Below are 27,314 nucleotides of genomic sequence, written 5' to 3'. Positions count from 1 at the left end.
ACCAGATTGTTAGTGGTGCTTCTCATAATTACCTCTATTGACCAGGAGTTCAAAATCATGTAATTGTCTGCCAGGATCAGAGAGCATAAATCATGGTCTGTCTTCCTGTAGAATTTGGAATAATTGTATTGTTGTAGTGCTGTTGGCCTTGGTGTGTAAAAATGTATATTTTTTTTTTTTTGTACCTTTTGTTAAATGTTGTTCCGGTATGATGAGTTTTGTTTTTTATATTAATTGCCATAAAAAATAACAGAGTGTTAAAAAAAAAAAAACATTTTTGTTTTTGTTTGTTATAGTTTAGTACTTTTTTTTTACTCTTTGACCTGGTCTCAGTGATATATGCCTAATGCCAAAATCTGTACTAATAATGAAGATATTATCGACATACTAGTCAATATGTGTAGACATATAGTTTTTAAAGAAATATCAAATGTACCATTAATAACACTTGTTTACATGCACCTATTACTTCTGTGTCTCCTTTTTATTACACTGGTATTGTAACATCAGATACTTTCAAAGGTCAGAAGAGCCCTGTAACTGTTCCAATATTTTCAGCCCTAATAGTCAGTTACCCCAGCCGATTAAAACAAAGAAAGGGTATAAAGAAACAGAATTGATTAGCCATGACAATATCCACGACTTCCTAGACATGTCCCTCTGTCTTAAAGTGATTCATATCTCTGCAGATAAATCGTCTGGGAGTGTCCCCATTCTTTTGCTTATTTCTTTTGTTTCTGCTTGTATACTGTTTTCTGTTTCAAAATCTGGGCTGCAAGATTATCTGTTTGCACATGTCATTTTCTCAATCCAGCACTACAGCTATGGCTCCCATCTTCCTGCCTTGTGACTGAAATCATATGCAGGGATTGTGAGAACCATTGGCTGCACAGCACACTCTATTGCAGATTTAGCCTAGATAATAGGACTGGGTAGAAATGTGTAAAGTTTCACTCTGCTTTAAATCAAACTTTGTACTGCTGTAATTTATCATTTTGCAATGCATGACTCCTTATTCCCCATCTTTTGTCTTCTAGTTTCTTAACCTAATTAATTTTGTATTTGTCTTTTTATATCTTTCTTCTATCTTCCTGTTTAAGGCATTTTTGTTAGATGTGTTTGCGATCACATGTGGAAAAAAAAGAACAGAGGATTTTTTTAAACCCTCATTAGTTTTTGTTATATTAGAAAGGTAACAATTACAAATATACTTAGGTGCTGCAAACCATCTCTTCAGTTAAGAAAAACATCTGAGTTGTTGAGAGAAAAAGAGCCTGCAGTGTCATCAGTGCTGATTAAAGGATGAAGTAACATCTGCAAATTATAACTGGAAAATGGAATGGAGAATAAAATGCGATACAATTACCGTAAAAATCGTTTTATAGGTCGCACTGGGGTAAAAGCCGTTCCCCTTTTTTTGAGACTTCAATTTTAGGAAAACACCTTTTTTTGTGTTTTAAAATACTTTTTTTACAATTGTTTTTCCCTACATGCTCAACACCGATAAATAAAGAAAGATACACAAGTTTAGTTTCGAAATAACCATTGTTTGCAACATTTGACTGCTAGAAACTATTCGTTTTTTCAAAATTTAAAAAGTAATAAATTGACAGAGCATAGAATCAAGTTATACATCGCACATCACATCTGTATTAAACTACCGGTATTTTATTTTAGCTTCTCAAGTACCCAAACAAGTTCAAGAACATATCTTCTTTGCTTTACTGAACATTCCTTTACAAAACCATACTGAGACAATAGTTCCCGCTGCATTGGCTTTTACAAATTTGTTGTATTAATTCAAATTTAAAAGAAAAGTATTAAACAATGCTGCTTCATCAATTAAAATGCAAAAAAAAAAACCAATAAACTAAACAGTGCCCCATTTAATAACCAGTAAACAAAGCATTTTAGTGTTGCATACGGTGCAGTACAATTGCATTCAATTTCCAACTGTACAAATACATTCATTTTCTTTCGTTAATCAGAACCAACCATACACATACTTTACAAGTGTACCACTGCGTTACACTGACATGAAGAACAAGTTACAGTATGTATTAACCCTTTGCGGTCCATTTATTCAGCATATGTCAGGCGTGTCAGGTCCAATTTATTTTCACACAAGCTGTTTATTTTACACACACTGTTTAAAAGTAATTTTATTCACAGTAAAACAGGTTTAAAAGGCACTGCATATCAACAGGACACTCAGTGCTGCATCTCCAGCCCTGCCCCACTCCTTGTTCGATGTATTTCTCTCTTCATAGTCTACAGATAAATCATCTCCTGGTCACTCGTTTTATCACCAAACTCCTCAATAATGCTATCCAAGTCATTATTTTATTACTTTAACATCTCAAAAAGCTTGGCAAATGTCCACGATATTCTTTTGAGCACTGGATGTGGAAGCAGCTATCTTGTTTGTTTATGTCCGTGTTATGACTGTGGTGAAGGGACTATGCGTATTGCTCAGATCCACGTCGCACCAGTGTATTAGTCGCTCCCCCCTTTTAAGGGCCCTGCAAAAATGCCTAGAAAATCGACTTATTCAACTTTTTTTATGGTAAGTAAAAAAAACACAAAGCAAAATGCAAATGTAGGGGGAAGGGGCATATCTCAGTGCAAATTCATCAGTCATTTTCATTTAAAACAGATTAAAAAATGTGCAGACTCACCCCTCTGGTGCTAGGGAATATTTTATGGTTGTATTTCTTACTTGACCGATGACTAAGAGTGCATATTCTCTATTGGGATGAATGGCTTCCAATGGCAAGACACAAACACACCCTCGTGCCAACAAGTCTAGATATGATGTTGGCCAACAGCTTATCTTCTTTTAGTGACATATGGTGATAAGCCACCAATCACATAGCTTGTAGCTTGTACCTTTTATGTATTGCATTTGCAGAAGGTAGTTTGTGCTTCTCAGGGCTCAATGATAGTAAAAACCCAATATAAGGGTTGATTTTGTTTATTCCCCATATTGTTATTAGGAAAAACAGGCTTCTTACAGAGCGTATTTTTGCACAGCATCTAGAAGGCATTGGACATTGAAGTTTAAGGTGGCTTTTTAGAACTGTTCAGGTAGGTACTGTTGAATGTTGCCATTATGTAATTACAATGGTTTTAGGTAGAATCAATTTGATTGGTGTCTGCAAAATAAGTTTTTCATTAGCAGACCATATGTTTATATCACATGCAAGTTTTATTAATCTTTTTAAAACAAAAAGGGTGTACAGTACTGTTTCCCTAAAAATATAATTTGGTCTTTTATCCAAAAACTAATGTTCAGCGTCATACCATCCAGCTCCATTAACTGCCTCGCAACTAAAGTTCTCTATAAAAGTTGTGGTTTTCAGTGCCGTCAGCCAGGCGGAGAAGTTTTGTGACAAAACCATGTGACTTATCTGGCAATTACACCAGTTCATTTTGCTCTGATAACCAGGCCTCTCTTGATCATGTTTTACTGTTCCCACAATATCTGAATTTATATTTTTGTATGCCTAGCAAGTCTTGCGACTTGGAACAATTTAATAGATTTCTGCATGTTGGCTAACATCTTAGGCATAGTGCTGCCTAGTAGCTTTTGATTCATTCACTAACAAATTAATTAACAGTTAATGAAGAGAGTCTCTCTTCAGTTAACCAATTAACTACCTATTCTTTTGAGATATCAATCCTGGGGAGATTCCCAGAGTATAATAAAATGTAGCATGTTATCTCCTTGTACACTCTCTGTGTGAATAAGGCTTATCATAGATGATAAATAAACAGTTCAGTACTTTAAGATGAAATCTGCACATTTGCTAAATTAAGCTTGTACAGCTCAGGAACACGTGTACAGGCATCAACAATCTGCCCAACTGCCTTCTGGATGACTGGCAGTGATACTGAAAATTGTACTGTAGTTAAAATCCCTTTTTCAAGTATAATAATCTGTCGTATATCCAACTGCGGTGGGACCAGAGTAAGGGCGGATATGTAAAAAGGCGGATAAATGAATCCTGTTTTAAATACCATTATACACAGCTGTAACAATTACTATATTAACACAATTAGATTCAGCTTTTATTAGGGAGCTCCCCTAAATCCCTTGTTTAGAAAGATAGCGTATTAATGCTTGTGACAGAGTAGACGTCTGCCACGTGGATGCATGCATTCACCGCTGAGTGACAGGCAGGAGATCGAGACGGAGGTTTGAAGTTGATACACCCCGGAAGCGAACAGGATTTATTTACATATCAAGTCAACACACTAAACAGCTCATGTGACACTACCAGCAATGGTTGCTGACAGTGCACATACAACAGTGTACGCAAACTTTGGTGAGATCTACAATCTCTGAACTAATCTTCTCTGTTCAATAATAAACTAACGTTGCTGAAGAGATTGATCATGGCGGATAAACTGTTAGGGTAGATATGTGATGGGCTGATACGCGATGGATTACTATAGTTACTATAGTAGTTATATTTATATGACTTTTGAGTTAAATAACATTTGATTCACTGTACTGCAGGTAAATATCCCAGTAACCATGCCGATTTTAATAATGTATTCATTCCAGACCCAGTTTTGTTACTGAATACTTGCTTGTTTCAATACATATCTGTTATAGTTTCCTAACTTTAATGATGCCCATATTTTGTGACAGCTGATAAAGAATTAATTTCCATTTCAAATTCACTTTTCTAGTTGAATCTATTAGACCATGTTAAGGAAATGTTATTTGGTGCATGTTCTCTGAGGCTGTAGTCAGATATCATTTTTTTCACTTTGCTGTCTTAATGGAAGTAATCTAGGTCCCGCTGGGTTCCTTGACATTTTTGGAATCAAATCATCTCTCTTACTGAGCGAGCAGGTACTAGGGAGAAAATGTGCAGCCTTTACTCCAATATGATAACAGAAAATGAGCTTGGGACACAAAAATTCACAGCAGTTCAAAAGATTATCGCAGAATAGAAATATACAAAGTTTTGACATGACGCAAGGACAGAGAATGATGGTAGGTGTTGAATTAAATTAACCTTTCAGTAGAAAGGTTACACATTTTGCACTTAAGATGTCGGGTCAGTGTTATACAGCGCAAGATCAGCTGATTAGCCTATGTCAATAGGAGGTCAGTGTTTTGCTGCATCACGACATGTTAGCAAGCAGGGGTGTCAGTAGATCATTCATACTTCATTTAGAGTGAATATTAAAAACGTATACATGAGTGGAAATAATTATGCAAACAGCATTCCAGTTTGATCCATCCTGTTTAAGTAGTCTTCCCATAAATGCAGTATTTTTAGGGTCATTGCTATCGACTTTGTCTTAATGAACATTTCAGAGATAATAAATGGCATACGAATACCATGAATTTTTAATACAAGAAACTTAGTTTGGGTAAACAAATGTTGTAATAAGTTTGCTTAGCTGAAGTTCATGTCGTTTATTTTTAACAAAGAATTTTTGATGCAGTGTTTGAAGCTGAGAACCATCATTTTTCATCAGTCACCACCACTGGAGAAACAGCCACAGACTTGCATGCAGTTCTCTTGTACATGTTTACAAGAAACAGCCTTGTAACCAGGAGGTCCCCGGTTCAAATCCCACCTCATTGTGTGACCCTGAGCAAGTCACTTAACCTCCTTGTGCTCCGTCTTTCGGGTGAGACGTAATTGTAAGTGACTCTGCAGCTGATGCATAGTTCACACACCCTAGTCCCTGTAAGTCGCCTTGGATAAAGGCGTCTGCTAAATAAACAAATAATAATGTTTAAAAAACCATTGAGTTTATTTTTACAGTGAGTAGCACATGTCCTTTTCCAATTTTTTTTCTGCAGACAATTTCATTGTCTCCTCTTTATTTCCCCATGACAGCTATGCTTTTAAACAGCGTTGTATCCACAAATGCCATTTGGAACCAATCGGTAGTGTACCAGTGTAAGGAAATCCTGAATGTTGATATTTTATTAATCTGTCTTTAACAAAACGCACCATTAGCTACTTGTCATCACTTTACCATTATCCCTCCTCCAGGGCCACTGTAACGGGGGCAAGATCTGTGTTGATTGCCTGGCACATGCGTGGTACTGCAGGAAAGGGGCAGCAGCCTTGTAGATCCGCCTGTCAGTCATGGCAGTGACACAGAGACGTGGGGAAGAGGGTGTGTTGGCTTTCCCTCTCTCTGAGTGGCTGAGAGGTGGGTCTTGGGGGATTGCTGACCCTATAAGATAACGCTCTAAGACGAAACAAGCCAGCTGGCGAAAGTGCTGCTGCCGGACCGAGCACGGCTGGAGAAGAACGAGCACAACAAAAATGAATTAGAAAGAGAAAGAAAAGGAATTTTTAGGAGCAAGGAAAAACTTGGGCAAAACCCCGAATTGTACGAGCAGGTTGAGGGAACGGGTGAGCATAGGACGGAGACCCAGGCCATGCGGATTGCGACGGTCGGGGTAACGCTGCCAAGTGTAGCACCTTTATTTTGTAGTTTTATTACTGTTTTATTTTCCCTTTTTCTTTCGCCTTTTGTTTTCATTATTATTTCTGAGCACTTGCATGTGCACTGGACTGTATACCAGTATTGGTAACCTTGTGGATACAGTATTGGTAACCTTGTGGTCCTGTTTACTGTTGCCAGTATTCAGGCCACGGACAACAGCGCCCTCTACAACCGTCTGCTCCAGCTCATCCAGAACTCCACTGCTAGCCTGGTGTTCACTCTGCCTTGCTTCTCCCACGCTACTCCACTGCTCTGCTTACTCCACTGGCTCCCGATCACCGCTCGCATCCAGTTCAAGACTCTTGTACTCGCCTACCAATGCCTTGACCAGACTGCACCCAGCAACCTCCAGACCCTCATCTCTCCCTACACCCCCACCCGACCTCTTCGCTCCGCCTGCAGTAGAAGACTGGCTGTACCTCCGCTGTGCTTCCCTGCCTCCAGAGCCCGCTCCTTCTCCACCCTCGCCCCTCAGTGGTGGAATGACCTTCCTACGGATATCAGGACTGCCCAGTCCCTGACCACCTTCCGGCGCCTCCTCAAGACACACCTTTTCAGACAACACCTACACCTAAAACTCAACTCTTACCTTCTGGACAATATGGCACTCTGCCTTTTAAAGCACTTTAATTTGCACTTATCTGCTCCCTATTATACTGTATTTATTCCTGCACGTAACCCAAATCTGTAGTATCTTGTATTTCACTTACACTCGTATCTAACTGTGATGTAACTATCAACACTGTTATCTGCTCTTGAACTGCCGCGATATCAAATCGTACTGTGTTTTGTATTTGCTCCTATTAGGATTGAAGCCATTGAATTTTGTATCTTGCTCTTAATTGTACTGTAATTCTTCATATGTATTTTTTGTATACAACAGTAAGTCGCCCTGGGTAAGGGCATCTGCTAAGAAATAATAATAATAATAATAATAATAATAATAATAATAATCAGTGCTCTATTTTCAATACGTATATAAAGCACCAGGTGACACCTGCATCTGAAATGCACTCCACCTTGATGAGTAGCTCTTTACAATAAAGTTAGCATCGCAGGTATTGTGCAATACTGTATATAGCTTTCATACCTTATTTAAAATGTGAAGGGATATTTAATTGGTGTCCTGTTTTATTTATACTTTTTTTTAACCAAATTATTTAACCAGGTTTTTTGCTTGAGATAAAGCCTCTAGTTTTAACTCTGGTCCAAAAAGGTTGCTTCATTTTTTGTTTGAAAAAGGAAATTAAAATTATTGTCCTTTTTTGCAGATTTTGTTTTATTACATTTTTTTTAAACCTAAGGATTCATTCTTGCTTGTGCATTGCTGCAGGGGGTTGAATTCTGTCATGCTCCAGATTAAAAAATACACGCCTCACAGCTTGATTGACAGTCCACTCCATCATGTCACAAGAGTTGCTTGAATTATGGTTGTCCAGAGGGTTCTTTGAGAACCCTGGGCCATGAAAACCAATCTTCGGCAGCATCTGTGTTTTGTCTGGTTTGAGACTCCTTATGTTAACTGTGGAAAGTCAAAATATGAGTCATGATTTATTGCCAGTCTTTATTGCCAGTATGATTTGCCCAGTCCCTGCTGATGAGAATCATCCCCACAGCATGATGCTGCCACCACCATATTTCACTGTAGGGATGGTGTGTCTTGAGGCATGGGCAGTGTTAGGTTTGCGCCACACATAGCGCTTTGAGTTTTGGCCAAAAAGCTCTATCTTGGTCTCATCTGACCACAAAACCTTTTCCCACATCGCAGCTGGGTCACTCTCATGCTTTCTGGCAAACTCCAGACGTGCTTTCAGATGGTACTTTTTGAGTAACGGCTTCTTTCTTGCCACCCTCCCATACAGGCCAGTGTTATGCAGAGCTCTTGATATGGTTGACTGGTGCACCATTACTCCACTCCCAGCCACTGAACTCTGTAGCTCCTTCAAAGTGATTTTTGGCCTCTCTGTGGCTTCTCTCACAAGTCTCCTTCTTGTTTGAGCGCTGAGTTTTGAGGGACAGCCTTTTCTTGGCCGTGCCTGGGTGGTGTGATGCAGCTTCCACTTCCTGATTATTGATCCAACTGTGCTCACTGGGATATCCAAACACTTGGATATTATTTTGTACCCTTTCCCTAATCTATACATTTGTATTACTTTATCTCTAACTTCTGTAGAATGCTCTTTGGTCTTCATTTTCCTCCAGATTCACAGCCTGACCAATGATCCTCCTGTATTACTTGTATTGTAACGCTTGAAATGTTTTTGCTTACGATTGTAAGTCGCCCTGGATAAGGGCGTCTGCTAAGAAATAAATAATAATAATAATAATCCTTCAACAGTGGTGTTTTTATTCAGAAAATGTGACAGCAACTTTAATGGTTCACAGGTGGTGGCCAATGGTAAGGTAATTGTGTCCTTGTTAGGGCAATTTCTTTCATCGGTGTAAACTGGGAGCTTCCACAGCACAGGGGTACAGGGGTATATGTGTGTGTGTGTGTATATATATATATATATATATATATATATATATATATATATATATATATATATATATATATATAGTTTTAAGGCATATCCTTTCAGATGAAGGCTTTCATTTGGTATTATTCAAAAAGGGGTTTTTTTTTGTTTTGTTTTTAATGAACATGCTCTCACTACATACTAAGTCTATTTAGAAAACAAACAGACAAAAAAACATCTTCCAGTTTTTATTGTTAAAGTCAAATTTGAAGCAGGTTACTGGGAACAAAACATATAACAGGGCTATAACTATGTATTTATTTATTTATTTATTTATTTATTTATTTATTTATTTAATGCATTTTTATGTTGCTTTAATAATAAAAACCTGTAAGGCATTCGTATAAAGCAATATACCAGCATACACAGTGAACAGACACCATAGAACTTACAGTAGCACTGGCATATACACTGCTTTTATGGGATTCTAATTTTATGGATTTTGGTTTTCAAATACTAATACAGTAGTCTGTCACGTATGCGACTGCGGTGGGACCTATGGCTACTCGCCCGACTGTGGACGGATTCGACTTGCTTACTCACTCTTCGGTATCCAACCCTGGTTCTGATTTTCTCTCTCTCACTCTCACTCTCTCTCACACTCTCTCTCTCACACTCTCTCTCTCTCTCACTCTCTCACTCTCACTCTCTCTCTCTCACTCCCACTCTCACTTACTCACACACACTCTGTACTGAAGAGCTTGATCATAGCGTATATGTGATGGGTGGATACATAACAGATTTCTGTACTACAACTAATAAAATAAGGGTTCAAACAAAACAGCTGACCTGCGTTTACCTGTAGTTCTAAGTCATGTACAGGATGTTCTGGATCTAAAACTTGTAAAACACAGAAAATGTATAAACTTGTCTACAATAGTAGTTGAAAAAAAATAATGCAACATGAGCTGGATGAAATTTCTTTTTCTTAATACCCACACTGAGAAAGTAACACTTCTGCACGTTGGCAGTGTTTTTAATTTCTTCTGTAATGTTCTGCAGTAGTGGGCTTTTGAAAAATCCATCCACCTTTTTAAAGTGCTAAGTAATGGAGGGAAGCTGCTTCTGGAGTAGATCAGTATTCCATTTCCTGTCTCTAGTCTGGTTTGTTAGCCCTGTTGATTTTGTAACAGCAAGGCTAGTGCTTATGTCTACACTATTCTAGGGCAGTATTGGGAAACACTTTATTTTATTAGCATTTTATGTCAGTGTTTAGCACAGTGCTAAAGTCAATTATGGCAATTGCTTGACCTTCATTAAAAACTAAATACATGTAAATGAACGATGCAGTTCAATTTTGATTTTGAAAATAAATAGATGTATCATAATATATACTAAGTATGAATAATGATGATGTTTTCAGCAACTTTGATGAGCTGATTGATTATTCACGCTAGAAGGTAATCCATGTTTCTGTTCTGGATGCCCTTAAGATGATTGCTTACATGCACTTAACTGATCTATATTTAAAGTTTAATTACCATTAACATTCCACTTTTCACTTGCATAATAGCAGTCTAGTGGGGTTGCTGCACACAGTTGAAAGCTGAAAACATTTATAGCCTATTGTTCAGAACAGGGAGTAATAAGAAACTAAGTGGCATGGTGATTCAGTGTCTGCTGAGGGTTGTACACTTGTTAGTACAATAGGTACAATCTTACTGCCTAACATGACCATCCATCCTGAAATCCCAAAATAAACCATGTCAATTTAGTGGAATTGTTTCTGTATTGTTTCTGGGTTCTGTGAACTTCCGGGTATGAGAAACAGAGGTCAATAATAACACACCTCTCTCAAGCTTCATTTTGTCCCCACGACCAGCATGACTTTCCCTATACTCCAAACGTAAGTGGCATTACTAAGTGAGCCACTGGGAACTGACTTAGCACTTTTTGTCAAGAAAATAAAATAAATAATACAGCTACAGGCGATTATTAAGAAGTGGAAGGTGTATGGCACCACCAAGACCCTGCCTAGATCAGGCCGTCCCTCCAAACTGGATGACCGAGCAAGAAGGAGACTGATCAGAGAGGCTACCTAGAAGCCAATGGCAACTTTGCAAGAGCTAAAGGCTTTTATGGCCAAGACTGGTCAAAGTGTGCATGTGATAACAATATCCCAAGCACTCCACAAATCTGGCCTGTATGGTAGGGTGGCAAGAAGGAGGCCATTACTCAAGAAAGCCCACCTTGAATCCCATTTGAAATGTGCAAAAAAACACTCAGGAGAAGCTGTAGCCATGTCGCAAAAAGTTTTGTGGTCTGACGAAACTAAAATGGAACTGCCTGGGACCAGAGCACGAGAAGCACTAACTAACCGCAGTTTCTGCAAGTTTTGTGCAAGTTTCTCAAAGCGCACGCTGGAGAAGCATGTCTCGCAGCTCTGCAGAGCGCTCGGTGTCCATTACACGTTGCGCTTCCCCATCACCTTTTGTTAAAGAGGTGGCTGCGCCCTCTCCATTTAGCTCTGTGCCAAAGCAGAGCAGGTGACGTGCCCTGGGAAATAGCCCATGTAGGAAGCCATCTTCACGGTCTTCCTCATCCTCCTCTGCCTCTCCTCCTCCTTCTCCAAGGAAGAGTCCTTGATCCAAGAGATCGGCAGACTCAGAACAGCTGGAAAAACTCTGGACAGCTGTTTCCCATGAGGGAATGATGCTTGCAGAGCTGCTGCATGAGCACACAGCTTCACCTGCCCCTAGTCCTCTTGAAGAACCTAGGGGCTACAAGTACAGACTGGCAGCAGGATGATGCCCACCTCCATCGCCAGGTGGTGGGCCAACAGGAGTTGATGTTCCCCTCTGAGGAGGTGGTCAGACAGCACATCCCCTACGGTTGAGCTCTTCCTGTCAGCAGAGCTTCCCGTCGCTGATTTAAGAGGGCTACTGCAGTTTTGCAAGTGCCCTGGCCAATAAATGAGCCTGCTGCATTTCCCGTGTGTCCCCCCCACCCCCCAGTGCACCCGGATTTTCTTTTTGAAATCCAATCGTCCTGGGGTCACCTGGCTACAGCTTCGACTGTTTCTCTGTCGATGGATGTGCTGTACAGCCTTCATGACACAGAGAAGCTGGGTTTGGCCCAATTTCTGCGTGTAGAGGCTTCAATTGCTGCTCTGCTACAGGCGCCTAAACTAGCAACCCTAACAAGCAGTGTCGGGTCTCTGCGGTGATTCTGAAGAGCGCTTACTCAGCCGGTGCATTCACCGCAAGGATGGCTAATTATAGCAGCATGCTGGTAGCTTACCAGGCCTGTTTGTTGAAATCACTTTTGGAGAATTGCAGACTCTCACCACAGCAGCTAGATCCAAATTGAACGGGCTAGCTGTTGCCAGGAACCTGGGTGCTTTGATAGCCGCAAGAAGGCAGCTTTGGCTTTCCCAGGCACTTGTGAAAAGTTAGAGGCAGTCTGAACTGTTTTTTTGTCTGTTATGGGGCGAAGTCCCATTGTCAAGCCCTGTCTAAACAGATTCTGTCCAAATGGATAACAGACACAGTCAGGACTGCCTATAAGCGAGCCAACTTGCCCCAGAAAAGCTCACTGCCCATTCCACCAGGAGCATGGGAACATTGTGGGCTTTATTTCAGGGTACATCTGTCACAGACATTTGGAATGCAGCGGTGTGGGCTACTCCCCATACATTTACGAGGTTTTATAGACTGAATGTCGTGGATCCACAAAGCTTTGGAACTAGAGTATTAAGGTCAGCCTTCGGGTCTAGACATAGAGTTTTTCCTTCAAGTTTTTTAGCCCTAGCTGCTTGTTACTGGGGTTCTGTGACTGGGTACACCCTGTCCCTGTGTGTGCTTTGTTTAGTTTGTATTATTTTGTATTATTATTATTTAAATGTACTATTTTGAGTTTTACACTGTGTTTTTTTATTGTTGTTTTACAGCATGGATGGGGTTTAAATTCCCCATCCAGCTAAACCCATGCAGTGTTGATTCATCTATTACTAATCTGGAGACGGTAAGATGTATAAAAACCCACAGCTTTGGCTGAACGGGGTTGGGTGTTCAGGGAAGAAGAACGAGAAAAATAAGAACTGAGAAACATACACTAAAAATTGCTACTCATGCCGGCTTTAAAACCAGCACGATACTTGTTTAGTTCAGTGTTTTGTGTCTGTCTGTTTATTTTGGCCACCGTGCGATTTTGTTTTGTAAAAGTCTTTTGTTTTGTTAAACCTTTTTATTTATTATTAAAACGCGCAGCAGCGCTTACCTCGTAGTACTGAGTCTGTATTGTAGTATGCTGATTGTATTGGCGATTTAAAATTGTCAAATTCTGTGATCCAAGTCAGGCTTACAACACATGCAGTTAAAGTTTCTGCAGATCACATTATGTGTGTGGATATTCGTTCTGCAAGACTAACATTAATATGAATATCAGCGTTCTGTTCTGACTGATGCAAATCTTTGCGTCTCTGTATTGCTCTCGCTGAGCTCACCTGTAATTCAGTGCCCTTGAGGACCTGCCACTTCTCAATGTTTGGCTTTGCTAACACAGACACATAAAAATACAGTAGTGTGGCAGAGCGAGAGCTCTGCCTGTAAATATTGTGGTGGTTGGCAGGGATGGGGTTAATTCCTGTCCCTGACAAAAACAGGTGAGAATGTGGCTGCTCCTTAATAGACTAATTGGTGCTAATTGGGAGCAGCCACATTCTATAAAAGGAGAGCCCAGGGCTCCATTAGGAGGAGAGAGAGAGCAGAGACGGTTTGCTGGAGAACTGAATACAATACGGTTAACAACTGCTACCTACCTGCCTGGATTTTGTTTTTGTATGATTTATTTTGGTTTTGCTTTATTTTGGCCCTCTTGCCGTTTTGTTTTGTATCATTAAGAGAAAAACCCTGAGCGCATTGGTGTCTCACCTGCATTACTGCTGCCTGCTGTGTGATACTTCCTGGTTTGAAGTCCCCACTGAAGCTATCTTGCCACAAGTAGTTATACAATTCTATGGTTATGGCAGGGAAAGAACTGAGTAACAAGTCAGTAAAGAAGGCAGACTAGTAAAAATGAGACAGAGTTCTGATTCCCCCAAAAACTCCTTCAAACCAACAGCATGTGTAAAAACTATATTTGTATAGCTCTGTGTTTGTTTGTCGGTATGGAGATGGGAGCGAAAATGTGCTCCGGACCCTGACCTTGGGGATTGGAGCCTAAAGTGACACCATCTTATCTTTTCAACTCACAATACTCCAATAAAGAAACAGCCATATTTGTACACTTTGATTTTGACAATCTGACATTGTACTGTACCACTGAAATAAATGGTTGTACGCTATACAATAGAACAGTGCACATGTGCAGTATTGTCTAAAGGGTCAGATCATTTACTGTCTTAGATTGCCCCACATGGATCACCCAAGCCTTCTAAGAAACGTGTGGGACCTGGTCCGCCTGGATGGGTGGTAATGATTGCTTTTAGTTTTGTTGGAACTGGAAGTTTAAGTGATTATCACTGGAGAGGGGAGTTTATTTGGATATCCTCAGTTTCCCATTCTCCCAACAAATCACTGATGTAGAAAGTCACTAATTTATACAAATTAATATCCTGACAACAAGAGGGTAGTATTGTATATAGTATCTATAGTGTAGCTCCCTGTCACATCAATGTTTTAATATACTCTGTAAGTTTTAAAATGTTGTCTCTGCAGTGTTGTACCAGTGTGCCTAAAGCCTGATCCGCACAGGACTAAAGATCACCACATAAACAGGTGGTTTTCAGAATTTTTACCGACATCGGTTATCCCGTGCGAACCATTTTTTTTACAGGACATCGGGACCTTCTGTAAAATTTCAAACTCAGGCATTCTGACGGGGAACCCCGCCCCTATGTATATTTCTGTGCCATTATGATGATTTATTGTATTATTTTTTATTTGTATTATTTATTGATATTATATGATTGCGAAAAGCCTGTGTATTATTTGTATTATTATTGTTTGCGGTGTGGACGAAAAGCTGCTGCCATTATTTGTTATTGTTTTGTATTTTGGTTTTAAAATACCTCGTGAAGATTCATGACTGATCAGCTACTGAGTATTTAATTAGCTGACAGTCACACATCCTTATTAAACTCGTGCAGGCTATGGCCGAGGGGTAATAAGATAATTACTAGCTAGTTAACCCCTTGGCCATAATATAAAAGACCTGTAGCTTTGGCTGCAATGGGCTACAAAGTAAACAATTGCTATACTTGTTTGTTATACTAATTATTATTTGTTTGTTCTTTTGGCCAATGTGCCCTTTTGTTTGAAAGTGTTTTGTATTTTGTTTAAATCTTTTATTGTATTATTTAATACAATAAAAGTCGCCCTGGATAAGGGCGTCTGCTAAGAAATAAATAATAATAATAATAAAAATACTGAACACCGTAGCTTCTCAGTTTCGCCCGCCAGTACTTGTGTTTTGGTTTTGTGTTTCTGGTCTGATGTCATCCTACAGCCATCTCTATCACAGGCATCCTATGTCTTTTTACTCCCATGTGAATCGACCGTGTCAGTGTTATGTTTGAATTGATACAGCATTTCCGGGGTATTCGCCTCAAAGCAATACCAGCCTTTACAATAAATAATAATTTAATATTAAAATTGGTAAGATCTGTAAGTAAAACGCAACAAATTAAGTTCTAATTGTGCTTGGCTGATTGTAAAAGGAAAAGGTGGACGGTTTGACACTATCCACACCGATTCCTTGTATTTATTTTGAGTACTAAAGAAGACAACCGTCCTTAATTGTTGTACGAATCTTTGCATGCCGTACATTAATATTTGTGAAAGTAAATGATATGTATATGGTATCAATATTTTAATTATCTTCCCAGCATGTAGCCTGCCTTAAAGAACTGTTCTGTGAGACAATAAAAATAGTTTTTTTTTTTTTTTTTTTTTTTTTTTTTTATTTATATAGTGGTACATTCTTTAAAATCTTTTTATTGGTGAACAAAACTAAATATCAGTATAAAATGTGTTAAGCGGGTTTAAACTGTCCTAAAGAACAATGTAAAATGATAATAGTATCTGTATGCTTATATTGCTTGACTGAGCTGATACAATGATTTCATAAAAGCTGATACAATGATTTCATAAAAAGTTAAGTGTTGTCATATAATTGCTTTGTAGTTTTTAATTTATCTGGATGCCTGATAAGAAAAATATTTCAATGTATCCAAAATAGTTATTTGTAGTTATTGTAGGGCGCTGTGTAAAGGGAACAGTGTGCCCCTGACTGGATGGTCTGACAATTCATTCCAGGGAAAGGTGGAAGTCAACCATCTAGAAAGGGGGCGGGGCCACAGAACCCCAAGTCATCAACCCCAGACGGGAGGCGATGTGGCAATCGCGGATTGGAGGAAAAGCGATTGCACTCGCTAACCAAGGGGGCGTGGCTGAAGGTACAAAAAGGGATGTGGCCGAGCGAACTGCTCCTTTGTTATGGTTAGGAGAGAACCACTGAAGGACTGTGATATAACCGTGAGTGTTTAGTGTTTGTTTGTTTTGTCGTACTAATTGTAAACGTTTTGCCAGGGATTATTATTATTTACGGTCGCCAAACGACCCGGATTATTAAAACAAATAAAGGATTGTTTGGACCATGAACTTTGTTGTCTGTCATCTGTTTAAGCATTGCATCACATCTACACTTGCGCACTGCAGACCACTTTACCACAATGTGCTTGTATTTAAAGACAAAGTGTCATGTAGATTTTATTTATCTTTACTGAATTATGCTCACCTAGCTAACTGTGCCTTTGCATTTTCACTTTTTGTAAACTGTACAGCCCCTAATAAGCCCTGACAATCTGTCCTGGGTAAGAGCCACTTGCTCCTCATTCCAACAGTCCTACTGGAACATCACCTATTACACGGTTGTGGTATATTTAATAATAATAATAATAATAATAATAATAATAATAATAATAATAAAAATTAAAAAAAAATTACACCCCATTTCCATATGTCTGATTTATGACATTGTGGGTAGGATTTTCAAAAGTTTGTAAACGATAACTCCAGTGTTAATCAAGAAATTGGTATGTAGCATTGATTTGGGCATTTTCAAGCGGCCGTTGTGCCTATTTCGTTATTAAATAATCGTCCTAATGTGATTTCTGAAATTATGTTGATTTACGAAATAGTGTTAATATCTTAACGAACGGTGCTTCTTTCGACTATATCATTTGTTTGCGTGGAAAGTTAAAAGCAAATCTGTGTTAATTGTCATTTATCAGGAGTTAATTTGCACTTGGAAAAAGATGGTTTTAATTAACGAAAGAGTATATAACTCACCTTGAAACAGACACTTAACAGACCGCGGTTGTGACGGCAACTCGCAACTCGGAGGAGGAGAAGGAGAGGCAGAGGAGGATGAGGGAGACCGTGAGGACGACTTCCTGCGTGGGCTACTTTCTTGGGTGCGTTGTCCACTCTCCCTTGGCACAGAGCCCTGGGGGTAGGACGCAGCCACCTCTAACAGAGGGTGATGTTGAAGAGTGCTGTCCAGGAATGAGGGACGCAGAGCGCTCTGTAGAGCTGCGCTTGGAGAAATGTGCACAAAACTTGCAGAAACTTGCCATGCTTGTCCTCAACAGACAGACTGGCCTTACATGTCTCGCAGGGATACAACTCATGCATTATGCAAGTAGCAATGCAACGTACTGTAACAATGTACTGGTGCTGCCTCAGTCTGCTAAAGACAGCAACGGACTGTTCAAGACCCGAACAAGACGCGGGAACGGAGCGGGTTGGTGACCTTGGTACCAGTACGGTACAGATCCACCGGTTTGCAGTTACCGCGGGCAGCAATGTACAGGGATGCCCACCTGTGCAAGCTACTGACAATACTCACACGAGACTGAGGGAAGCCTGTTTGTTTGAATGAACTAACAGCCCTCATGATGGTGATGCAGAGCTGTCACCAAAACGGCATCAGGATGCTGTGGGAGGGATTGCAAGCAACCATAACTGAAGCAGCCTCTTGGTCCTGCCCAGCGCAGCTGAACCTAGCAGCTGCTCTCACTACACGTGTGCCGCAGCACGCATTGTAAATAAGCCTGTGCTTAAGTCTCTGAAATTACAGAAAAATTGAATGAGAAAAGAAAATATTTCTGTCATACAAAATACAGTAATAACAATTACTTTAATTATACAAACTATGTCATAATTTTGGCCGAAGCCAAAACGAGAATAAATTAACGCCTGCCAGAGCTATTGCAGCATGGGGAGAGAGCACAAAGTAGCCGACTTACGTTGCTTGATCCCTGGGAAGGGTGACTCAAGCCGTCGGCTTCACGCGGGGCACAAGGCCACAAGTAACAAACAACAAGTTGTAGTGCACAATATCCGTGTAATTAATAACAAAAAAACCTATTACAGCGTAATAAATTATTGCATAAATCATGTAAAACATAATAATTAGCGGAAATTATAGTCATAAGTAGGGATATGATTTTGTTACGGCGGTCATGAAATTTATGAATTTTGAAATGTATTTCCACTCAGCATGAAAATAGGAAAGGAGCCATTCCCGTCTTTTGAATTGGTTTCAATGCAAAGTTTAAAGCTGTTAGCAAATGTCAAATAAAGGTGAATGCTTACACAGAACTGTAAAAAAGTAGTGAAATTCTAAACAACTAGCAGAGCAATATCCCAAACAATTTAATGAAAGCGGAGGGATCAGCTTTAATGAAAAACAACTTAACCAATTAACCAAAGCCTTTTGTGCAGAAAATATACCTCTGCATACACTTGATAATGCAAAGCTTAAAGGCAGGATGGTTTACAGTTCTAGAGAAGCACGAAGCCCGATTTGCAGCTCTTGCAGTCGTTCTCCTGCAGTGCTTAACAGTACCTGTCAACAGTGTAAATGCAGAACGATCCTTCTAATCTTTTAATGTACATCTTGTACCAAAAGCACAGCTGTGTTTAAATAGACATTAATGACAAGGATATTGTAAAATTATCAATTTACAACCAGAACATTTATTTATTTATTTATTTTTACATCAAACAGGGTATACATGTTAAAATTAAAAGGTAAGCATGTCCCTGTTATGGTTGTTTTTTAAAAGGTGCTTTTAAATGCATATATTTAAGTTGAAATTTTTGTAGCCATGACCGTTCTGTGAAATTTGTCTATTTTTAGCCATGACTGTGCTGTGATTATTACATATTTTTACAGTGACAAAATCACATCCCTAGTCGTAAGCATAAGTACTTATCTGATAGGCTCCTCCTGCCAGGTCAGTTTTTGAAAGGAAAAATGGCGTTGAGGTCTGTGACCGCAATGTTTTTATGTCCTCGGGGGCGGGCCATGACTGCGTCACAGGCTCGTCAAGCAGCTTTGATATATCTTATTCAAGTTTCGGGTCTTTAAGAAGTAAATACCCATTCGGTAATGGTTACATTTCATACGTGAAAGGGAACTTTCCAACCTTTCCACAGGGCATACACATTCAAATGTTCATCCACATATGCACCGTCTATTTTTTATGTCAGCATCTGGATGTTTATAGCCCATCATACGATTAATGGCTGCACAGATGTTTCTCAAAAAAGTTGTAATTTTCAGGTTAAAGGACAAAAACGGGATTATCTAATTGTTTATGTAATGTGTTTTGTAAGTGAGTGTTTCTACAGATACTTTTGGTTGGCAGTAATCTACGGTGCCTCATGAGTATGGGTAGACTTGATGGTGCTCTTGGTGTAATCCTTATGGGAGACGTTTTTCATAAGGCACAGTACTACACAAATATTTCAGCATCTGATATCTATGAAGAGAGATTATCCTTAAGAACAATAAAAGCTCTATCCTAGATTTAGTTGCAAAGAGTTAACCTGATCAGTTTGAATGTTCTGCTTAAAGCTCCTTACCTTTAGTAATTATAGTTAGATGTTTATTGACTGTGTTTATTTCCTCAAAGGATTTAGACTCGCTTCAGCAAAACTGTGTTTTTATAGTTCTTGTACAATATGTGTAAGCAGTCAGCTCCCAAATAACAACGGAGTTCTTAGCTTTTTGCATAATAAAAATAAACAAAAAAAACTTTAACCTTTTAATGGATACATTTAAGGATGTGGTCTGTTGGGTAAATTGAGAAACTCAATATACATTAGTACACTGAATCTCCTTGGCATTCTATTTTTCTGTTTGCAACAGTTAGCCATAAAATGTATTCTGTTTTTTAACAAATGACAAAGCCTTTCACCTCAAGTTTGAATCATCAAAAAACCATCTGCAGTAATTGAAATTATCAGATTACTTTTCTCGATGAAACAAGTTCTTGTGATCTTGGTCCAGTACCTAAAGTAGTAGACAGGACTTTAACACCACTGCACAGCTGAACGTAAGATTAGGGATATTTTGTTAATTATTTGAATATTACCACAAAAAGTGCATCCTGTTGAGTGTTGCATACTGTAATGTCTAAAATATCTCGATTTATGCATGAAGTATTTAGTTTAAGGCTGTTAATGTGTTCGAAAAGGCTGCAATGACAATTGGCTGTCTTTGGTAGAGTGGTCATTCCAGTTCAATTGGACCAACAGGGTTTAGTTGACCTTTTACTTAAATGACTTAGATCTAATAATTATTTTTTTTGTTGGAAAGCCCAAACACATTTGAGTTGCAATGAGCCAAGTAAGGAATGCAACAAAACATACTGCTCTTCCAAACTGCTTTGAAATGACACCACCCACAAGTCTGTAGTACAAACTTTTTGAGTAAAAAGGTTGGTTAACGTTAAGGGGGTACCCATCAGCCACATTTTGACCTTTATATAACTTCTGACCCCTTGACCTGATCAGTCTAAAAATGTACATTTGAGCTTGTTTGCCTGAAACAACTCTAAGAACCAAGTTTGGTGTAAATCGGAGACGGGACAGTATAAAATCCAACTTTTTTGGTGTGATTTGTCACGGAATGACCTTACCTTCACATTCATACAACTGATGATTGGAACTGTTCTTCAGTGTGTAGGTATTGATTAAAGCAACCAGGGAGTTTGTGTCTGCAAAACATTGCATGGTGTTTAAACTAGCCATGTGCTTCACTGAGGGATGTACAGGTAGGTAATTATGTACTTAATTGTAAATGTGAAGTACAAGTCGTTTAGTCATTAAATATAATTTGTTATATGTCGCTATTTTATTAATTTATACATTTTTTGCTTGAGTTGGCCACATCTATTGTTTAAACGCTGCTAAAAAACTGACTGATAAAGACCTATGTGTCACGTTGCCAGAATGTAAAAATTTAAATAAAAAAGAAAAAAAAAGACAACTTAAAGAGCTGGAACAACACATAAGTAAATGTACTGCTGTATATCTGTACACCTACCAACATACTCTTTTCATGTCTATAGGAAAATAAATGCAATTGAATTGGTCCTGCATAACATATTTAAAGGTCACTTTAAGGCTGAGTAATTTACAAATCATCTCTCTAAGTCTCACATATTTCTAAGTATAGTGAGTTGTCCTTTGTCCTGGCCAAGGTTGTATCTAGACATTCAAATATGCAGGGCATTCACAAAATATGAGCCATCATTCTTGATACCTCATCCTCTTAGATTGTGATTCCTTTAAAATCTGTATTTTGACCTGTTCCTAATGCAAATACATAGGATTTTCTTTCTGTGTTTGACATCACTGCCTCCATCAAGCTGGAATACCCAAGAGCTGGAATGGCTCTTCAGGTGTATCATTAAACTGTATGACATCTACTGCTTGCTTCCTTCAGTAGCACGAATCACCATCTCTGGTATCTAGTTATGTTTACATGCAGCCGTAAAGTCTTATTTTGGTTATGCATTTATGGCATGGCAAACAATTATGCTGCTGTATGTGTCCTACAAAGGAGAAGTGTTGCCACATTTAATGGCCTCCCAAATATCACCATCATCAGCACTGCAGTGCATTCACTCTACTGCAGACATTAAACAACTACTGAGAACAGTCAATAAGCAGCTGTAATGCGGCATTATCTTAACATGACTTGTTTAGCCACCTTATATTGTTTTGCAGAAAATAAAAAAAAGGCTTTATGGCTCTGTTTACTATGTCTCACAGAAGTCATCTCTTGGGGGAGCTTTTGCTCAGCATGTAAATGATGTCATTAGTAAAGCTTCTGGGAGTTTATAACATTTAGCACCATTATCATTGGCAGATAAAACATAACATGATGTGCACGTAGTTTGTGGTTTACCAGTCTGCATACGTTCCAGGGCACACAGTCTGGCCCTTACTGTTCACCCGTTGCCCTGCTCTTAAACACACTAGACATGCAATGAATTGACAACCTTTTCTGCACACCCTGATCTGATTCTTTAATTTCCTTCTCTCAACAGCAATGGATAATCAGCTTCATGATTTAGGAAATATTCAGATCATGAGTCCTTGCTGACTTAGGAAATTCAAACGTGGTTAAGGATGTTTGTCTTTATATCTGTAATGTGATAAAGTACATATTGAGGTTATACATTTGAAAAAAAATTGCTAACGACTAACATGGCGCTCAGATAATGGAGTACGTTGGGAACGAAGCCAAAGGGCAGGTCATTATCTACTAGTTAAGGCTGGACATGGAGGTCATTAATGCTATTCTAATGGCAGGGACAAAAACAGTTGTGTGGCTAACATTGCACATTATGCATCAGCCAGTGGAGATGGAAATGGGCATTGGATATATCAATAAACAGAACGAAAAACAAACTCTTATGAAAATCATACATAATGATAGGGCATGTGAAATTCATCATGAGGCTAATGACGGTCAAGGCAGCTGGCTTGTGAGCTGTTTACCTCCATATGGCCATATTTTCTCAAGGGAAATTTGAACATTTTCCTTGAATGCTGCAGGCACAGTTTGTTTAAAAGTCCACATATTTTGTTAAGGTCAAAGTAAACTATGGATAATTGGTATGCAGAAATCATAAAAATGTTTGCATGCTATTAACAGTAGCTTGTTTTTATTTATATTTTATATATTAAATCCTGCTATTGCAAATAACCAATCCTTTGTTTTATGCCCTAGTGGTTTTGTATAAGCATATATTTGGAAAGTGTAATGAGAGAATATTTTATTTTTCCAAAGAGAACTAAAGGCTGGTTTCACAGACCCTGATCAGCACAAGTCTTTATCTACCTTAAAAAATAAAAATAGAAATAAAGCATGTTTTGTTTCTTTACTCTGGTTTTAGCCATACATTTAATGCTTTTGTGATTACTTTGCTAATATTGCCTCAAAATCTCTTGTTCATTGTTTTAGTGCACCTGCAGCAAAGATATGGTGAAAATATCAATGGATCTCTTTGTGAAGAGGTTCCAGCCAGACAGATACCAGCTTTGGAAGCAAGGGAAAGATGTGGCCCCTATTGACCACACACAGCCCACTCCTGGGTCCACACCAGAGCTCCAGAGCTGGCTCAATAGAAGGAAGAAAGCAGGGACACCATCTAAAAGGTAAGTAACCTATACATTCAAGTAGAAATGTCTTATGTTTTCAAAGACATCGTTTAAAGACATTGTAAGAACTAAACTATTATCAAGGAGGGTCCCTGAGTGGCTCACCTGGTAGAAGCACAGCTGCTCTCCGCAGGGTGAGTCATACAGTGCAGGGTTGTTTTTCTGGCTCTGCAAAGTAGGCTGGTCTTCTCTAGGGAATCCGAAGGGAGTGTCGCATTGGCTTTGGCACTCCTGTGGGTTAGGGAGGTAAAACCGGCAGGGACTGTTTCTCCTCATCGCTCTACAGCGAACCCTGCTGACCAGGCGACCATTAAGCTCAGAGCAGACACCTGCAGGGCTGGCCTTTGTCCTCCAGAGGTCGGTAGCTCGCAGACATCCGCTCTCGAGTTCCTGGGTGAAAAAGGAAGCTGGATTGGTCATGGTATCGGATGACGCCCACTGAATCTTCGGGTCTCCTGAGCCATGTGGGAAATTGCTGCGGTGAGGAGAAAAAAGTGACTAAGCATTCCAAATTGGGAGAAAATCAGGGAGCAAATTACAGAGTAATTTTATTAAAAATATTAATTAAAAAAACTGTGTATATATATATATATATATATACTGTGTGTGTATATATATATATATATATATATATATATATATATATATATATATATATATATATATATATATATATATATACATATACATACACAGTACTGTGCAAAAGTTTTAGGCAGGTGTGAAAAAATGCTGTAAAGTAAGAATGCTTTCAAAAATAGACATGTTAATAGTTTATATTTATCAATTAACAAAATGCAAAGTGAATGAACAGAAGAAAAATCTACATCAAATCAATATTTGGTGTGACCACCCTTTGCCTTCAAAACAGCATCAATTCTTCTAGGTACACTTGCACACAGTTTTTGAAGGAACTCGGCAGGTAGGTTGGCCCAAACATCTTGGAGAACTAACCACAGTTCTTCTGTGGATTTAGGCAGCCTCAGTTGCTTCTCTCTCTTCATGTAATCCCAGACAGACTCGATGATGTTGAGATCAGGGCTCTGTGGGGGCCATACCATCACTTCCAGGACTCCTTGTTCTTCTTTACGCTGAAGATAGTTCTTAATGACTTTCGCTGTATGTTTGGGGTCATTGTCATGCTGCAGAATAAATTTGGGGCCAGTCAGATGCCTCCCTGATGGTATTGCATGATGGATAAGTATCTGCCTGTACTTCTCAGCATTGAGGAGACCATTAATTCTGACCAAATCCCCAACTCCATTTGCAGAAATGCAGCCCCAGACTTGCAAGGAACCTCCACCATGCTTCACTGTTGCCTGCAGACACTCATTCGTGTACCGCTCTCCAGCCCTTCGGCGAACAAACTGCCTTCTGCTACAGCCAAATATTTCAAATTTTGACTCATCAGTCCAGAGCACCTGCTGCCATTTTTCTGCACCCCAGTTCCTGTGTTTTCGTGCATAGTTGAGTCGCTTGGCCTTGTTTCCACGTCGGAAGTATGGCTTTTTAGCCGCAAGTCTTCCATGAAGGCCACTTCTGACCAGAATTCTCCGGACAGTAGATGGGTGTACCAGGGTCCCACTGTTTTCTGCCAATTCTGAGCTGATGGCACTGCTGGACATCTTCCGATTGCGAAGGGAAGTAAGCATGATGTGTCTTTCATCTGCTGCAGTAAGTTTCCTTGGCCGACCACTGCGTCTACGGTCCTCAACGTTGCCCGTTTCTTTGTGCTTCTTCAAAAGAGCTTGGACAGCACATCTGGAAACCCCTGTCTGCCTTGAAATATCTGCCTGGGAGAGACCTTGCTGATGCAGTATAACTACCTTGTGTCTCGTTGCTGTGCTCAGTCTTGCCATGGTGTATGACTTTTGACAGTAAACTGTCTTCAGCAACCTCACCTTGTTAGCTGAGTTTGGCTGTTCCTCACCCAGTTTTATTCCTCCTACACAGCTGTTTCTGTTTCAGTTAATGATTGTGTTTCAACCTACATATTGAATTGATGATCATTAGCACCTGTTTGGTATAATTGTTTAATCATACACCTGACTATATGCCTACAAAATCCCTGACTTTGTGCAAGTGTATAGGGCAGCAGTGTGGAGTAGTGGTTAGGGCTCTGGACTCTTGACCGGAGGGTTGTGGGTTCAATCCCCAGTGGGGGACACTGCTGTTGTACCCTTGAGCAAGGTACTTTACCTAGATTGCTCCACTAAAAACCCAACTGTATAAATGGGTAATTGTATGTAAAAATAATGTGATATCTGTATAATGTGAAATAATGTGATATCTTGTAACAATTGTAAGTCGCCCTGGATAAGGGCGTCTGCTAAGAAATAAATAATAATAATAATAATAAGTGTACCTAGAAGAATTGATGCTGTTTTGAAGGCAAAGGGTGGTCACACCAAATATGGATTTGATTTAGATTTTTCTTCTGTTCACTCACTTTGCATTTAGTTAATTGATAAATATAATCTATTAACATGTCTATTTTTGAAAGCATTCTTACTTTACAGCATTTTTTCACACCTGCCTAAAACTTTTGCACAGTACTGTGTATATATATATATATATATATATATATATATATATATATATATATATATATAATCATACAAATGTTTGATGCAGTGTTGTTTTACTGCTTAAATTGAGTCAGCATTTAAGAGTGCATTTGAGACAGTAGAAAATCCACTCTGGGCTTGTAAGGGTTGGCTTAGATTCATCCAGCCAAATATGTTATCTATGACAGCCACTCCCTACCTTGACAGTGCTATCTCTTACAGCAGCCTCTATCACCCACAATCTCGATCTAAAAAGCCTAAAACACCAGAGGAGGAGGAGGGAGCAGCCAGAAAGACAGTAGTTACAGAAACTGCAGCCATTGGAGCAGTTACAGATGGCTTCAAGGTCAAGGGAGAGCCGGAGAGGACAGCAGAGAAGCGGAAGCTGCAAGAGACAAGATTACTGTCTGGTGAAGGAGCGGCGAGCATTAGTGAAATCCAGCAGGATCACAAGCCATTGGATACAATCCAGTTCTCAGGTGAGATAAGGGCTGCTTGTGTGTCACCCTTCAATTGCATGGCCCAGCTGTCTGAAAAGCTATAAATCCACTCATGACAAGCTCTTGTTATTTTAAATTGACCTCCCCCTCCACCTCTCTCTCCTGCAGTTCTTGAGTATAATCTTTTACTTTCTCATAGACCTTGTGAGCAGGAGATATTGATTGGGTTTTGAGATTCAGGGAATGCTTACTGGATTAAGGGACATATTGAGTGCCCGAAAAGCCAGTCACACATATTACATTGCAAATATATATATATATATATATATATATTAGGGCTATCACTCAATTCCAATTTTTGATCAGTTAATTTGTGGGCATTAGTTGATTAACCAGTAGATTAATCTATCCACATTTATAAAGGCAAAGCTCTTATAGCGGCTGTCCTGCATAGTAATACATACAAAATCAATACAATCTAAAAAAAAACAAAAAAAAAACTCCCAAATGGAAATTTGGTCTTTTTAAAAGAACTTTTAAAATTATTTTTATTTCAGTAAATATAACAAATTTTCACAGAACAACCATTCTTTCGGGCCACTGTCTGTCACACACCTGAAAACACAAGACAGCTGAGCTGCGTCTCCAACATCGGTTGTTTCATCCACCAAAACATACTTGGCTTCCTGTACTTCTACTTTTATTGCATCTAGCAGAACCTGAGACACCAAAGAGATTAGGTCGTTCTGACAAGTGATTGCTTAACATGCTGTCATAGTCAGAAATCAGAGAAAGTAATTCCACATAATTACCTCTATTTGAGGAATTGGTGCC

General features: G+C 39.2%; 1 protein-coding gene across 4 annotated transcripts in view; it reads left to right on the top strand.

Annotated features, from left to right (window-relative positions):
• Positions 1–27,314, top strand: part of kdm4c (lysine (K)-specific demethylase 4C) — a 221,347-nt gene that overhangs the window by 91,302 nt on the left and 102,731 nt on the right. For 3 of the 4 annotated variants that reach the window (XM_059030246.1, XM_059030260.1, XM_059030255.1), the window contains 2 exons: positions 23,277–23,470; positions 26,263–26,519. In XM_059030246.1, the coding sequence (XP_058886229.1) occupies positions 23,277–23,470; positions 26,263–26,519 (451 nt within the window). The remainder of the gene's footprint in view (positions 1–23,276; positions 23,471–26,262; positions 26,520–27,314) is intronic. The other variant, XM_059030251.1, reaches the window with a different exon arrangement.

The sequence above is a fragment of the Acipenser ruthenus genome, chromosome 1, assembly GCF_902713425.1.
Source record: "Acipenser ruthenus chromosome 1, fAciRut3.2 maternal haplotype, whole genome shotgun sequence".
Lineage (NCBI taxonomy): Eukaryota > Metazoa > Chordata > Actinopteri > Acipenseriformes > Acipenseridae > Acipenser > Acipenser ruthenus.
This window is presented reverse-complemented; position numbering and strand designations above follow the sequence as displayed.